Below are 1709 nucleotides of genomic sequence, written 5' to 3'. Positions count from 1 at the left end.
CAATCGGGATAGTGCACTTCTCTTATGAATCCCGCATCAAGTAGCCTATCAACCTCCTCGGCTTTGATCTGGTTACGCTCTGGCGCAAACCTTCGTTGCTTCTGTTTTACAGGTTTGACATTAGGATTGACGTTCAATGAATGACAGGATACCGAAGGACTAATTCCAGGCATGTCTAGGTGACTCCATGCAAATACATCGACATTGTGAGATAAGAAATCAATTAATTCCTGTTTCTCCCCCTCGGTAAGTCTTATTCCCACTCTGGTGGTTCGCTCTGGCTCAAACCGATCCATCTGCACATCAAGAAGGGGCTCTTCGGTCAAGTCCACAGGCTCCTCCTCCCCATTTTGCTTGGGTAGAGGTTCTTGTAATTGCTATCTTGAGCTCGCCGAACGGATGGGTGCCTTCCCTTTCCCAGCACATTTTATTGTGACGGAATAACACTCCTTAGCTGCAACCTGATCCCCATGAATATCAATCACCTTGTTTCCATTGGGTCCGAGGCATCTCATGACTTGGTGCAGAGTTAAGGGTATACCTTGGACTCTGTGAATCCAACCTCTACCCTTCAGGAGATTATACGAGGGGTGAATCTCAACAACGACAAAACTTTCTGTAAGAACTCTCTCTGCAGCTTGTACTTCCACTTCTACCATACCGATGGGCTCCACCCTCTTGCCATCAAATCCTAACAAGGGATTCCCAGTGGGCTTGAGCTTTTCCGGCTTGATCTCAAGCCGATCAAATGTGTCCCTCGACATGACATTCGCACTGCTTCTGGGATCAACCAGAACTCTTCGCACCAGGCATTCTGCCACTGTCAAACTAACCACCAACGGATCTTCATGAGGGATTGGAACATGTAGCAGATCCGTCCTGTCAAACTTTATCTGTGTTGATGCGCTCTGCTGGTGCAGGGCATTCACACTGCCGACCCTCTTCTTCATTTGTGCTTACCGGAGGCGCGTTCGGAGTAGCTCATCTGACTCCTCACTGGGTTCGGGCCGGCCATGAATTGCATTGATTATACGAACTGGCTGTGAGTTGTGGGAGCTCAGCTTCTGACTCCTCTTTACTTGCGCCACCGGTCGATTCTGCTCTACCACTGAGCCTTGGATATAATTCGCGAGTTCCCCTCTAGCTATCAACATTTCCACTTGCCTCCTCAAGTTCCTGCATTCATTAGTCTGGTGGCCAAAGTCAGAATGGAAAGCACAATGCTTAGTTTGATCCCTCTGTTCGAGGGGTTACCGAATTGGCAGGGGTGGATGAAACTTATCTTTGTTATCCTGATATAGCCTCGCCAGAGTGACCTTCAGCGGAGTGATCAACTCTTCCTCCCTAGGCTTCTTCTCTGCCTTCCAGGAAGTCTGACGTTGCGGCTGAGCCTGCTTTTACCTGATCTTTGCTTTAGATTTCTCTTCGGTTGATATGACAGATGTTGTCCGAGTGTTGGCTGCCTCTTCTTCCTCCAGGCGTACAAAACCATCAGCTCTTTCATGGAGTTCATCCATAGTCATTGGCGTGTTTACTACCAGACTCGTGTGGAACGGAGTGCCACGAGTCGTGGCTAACTTGAATGCCTGAACCGCCGTAGAAGGATGGCATTCAATCACCATGCTATTAGTAAGGTTAAACCTAGTAAGAAAAGCTTGGAGACGCTCGTCTTTATGCTGCTTCATCATGAATAGGCTCGAAATATCCTT

The 1709-nt window shown here is 48.3% G+C and overlaps 1 protein-coding gene across 1 annotated transcript; it reads right to left on the bottom strand.

The window, feature by feature from the left end:
* Positions 1–377: 377 nt before the first annotated feature.
* On the bottom strand, positions 378–950 carry LOC132270408 (uncharacterized). The gene has a single exon (XM_059771589.1). The coding sequence runs from the start codon at positions 948–950 to the stop codon at positions 378–380; it is 573 nt and encodes a 190-aa protein (XP_059627572.1).
* Between the last annotated feature and the right edge of the window lie 759 nt (positions 951–1709).

The sequence above is a fragment of the Cornus florida genome, unplaced genomic scaffold (genome assembly GCF_030987335.1).
Source record: "Cornus florida cultivar Cherokee Brave unplaced genomic scaffold, ASM3098733v1 CherokeeBrave_3.0.0_Hap2_Chr08, whole genome shotgun sequence".
Classification (NCBI taxonomy): Eukaryota; Viridiplantae; Streptophyta; class Magnoliopsida; order Cornales; family Cornaceae; genus Cornus; species Cornus florida.
Note: the sequence above shows the minus strand (reverse complement) of the source record. Positions and strands in the feature narration are given on the sequence as shown.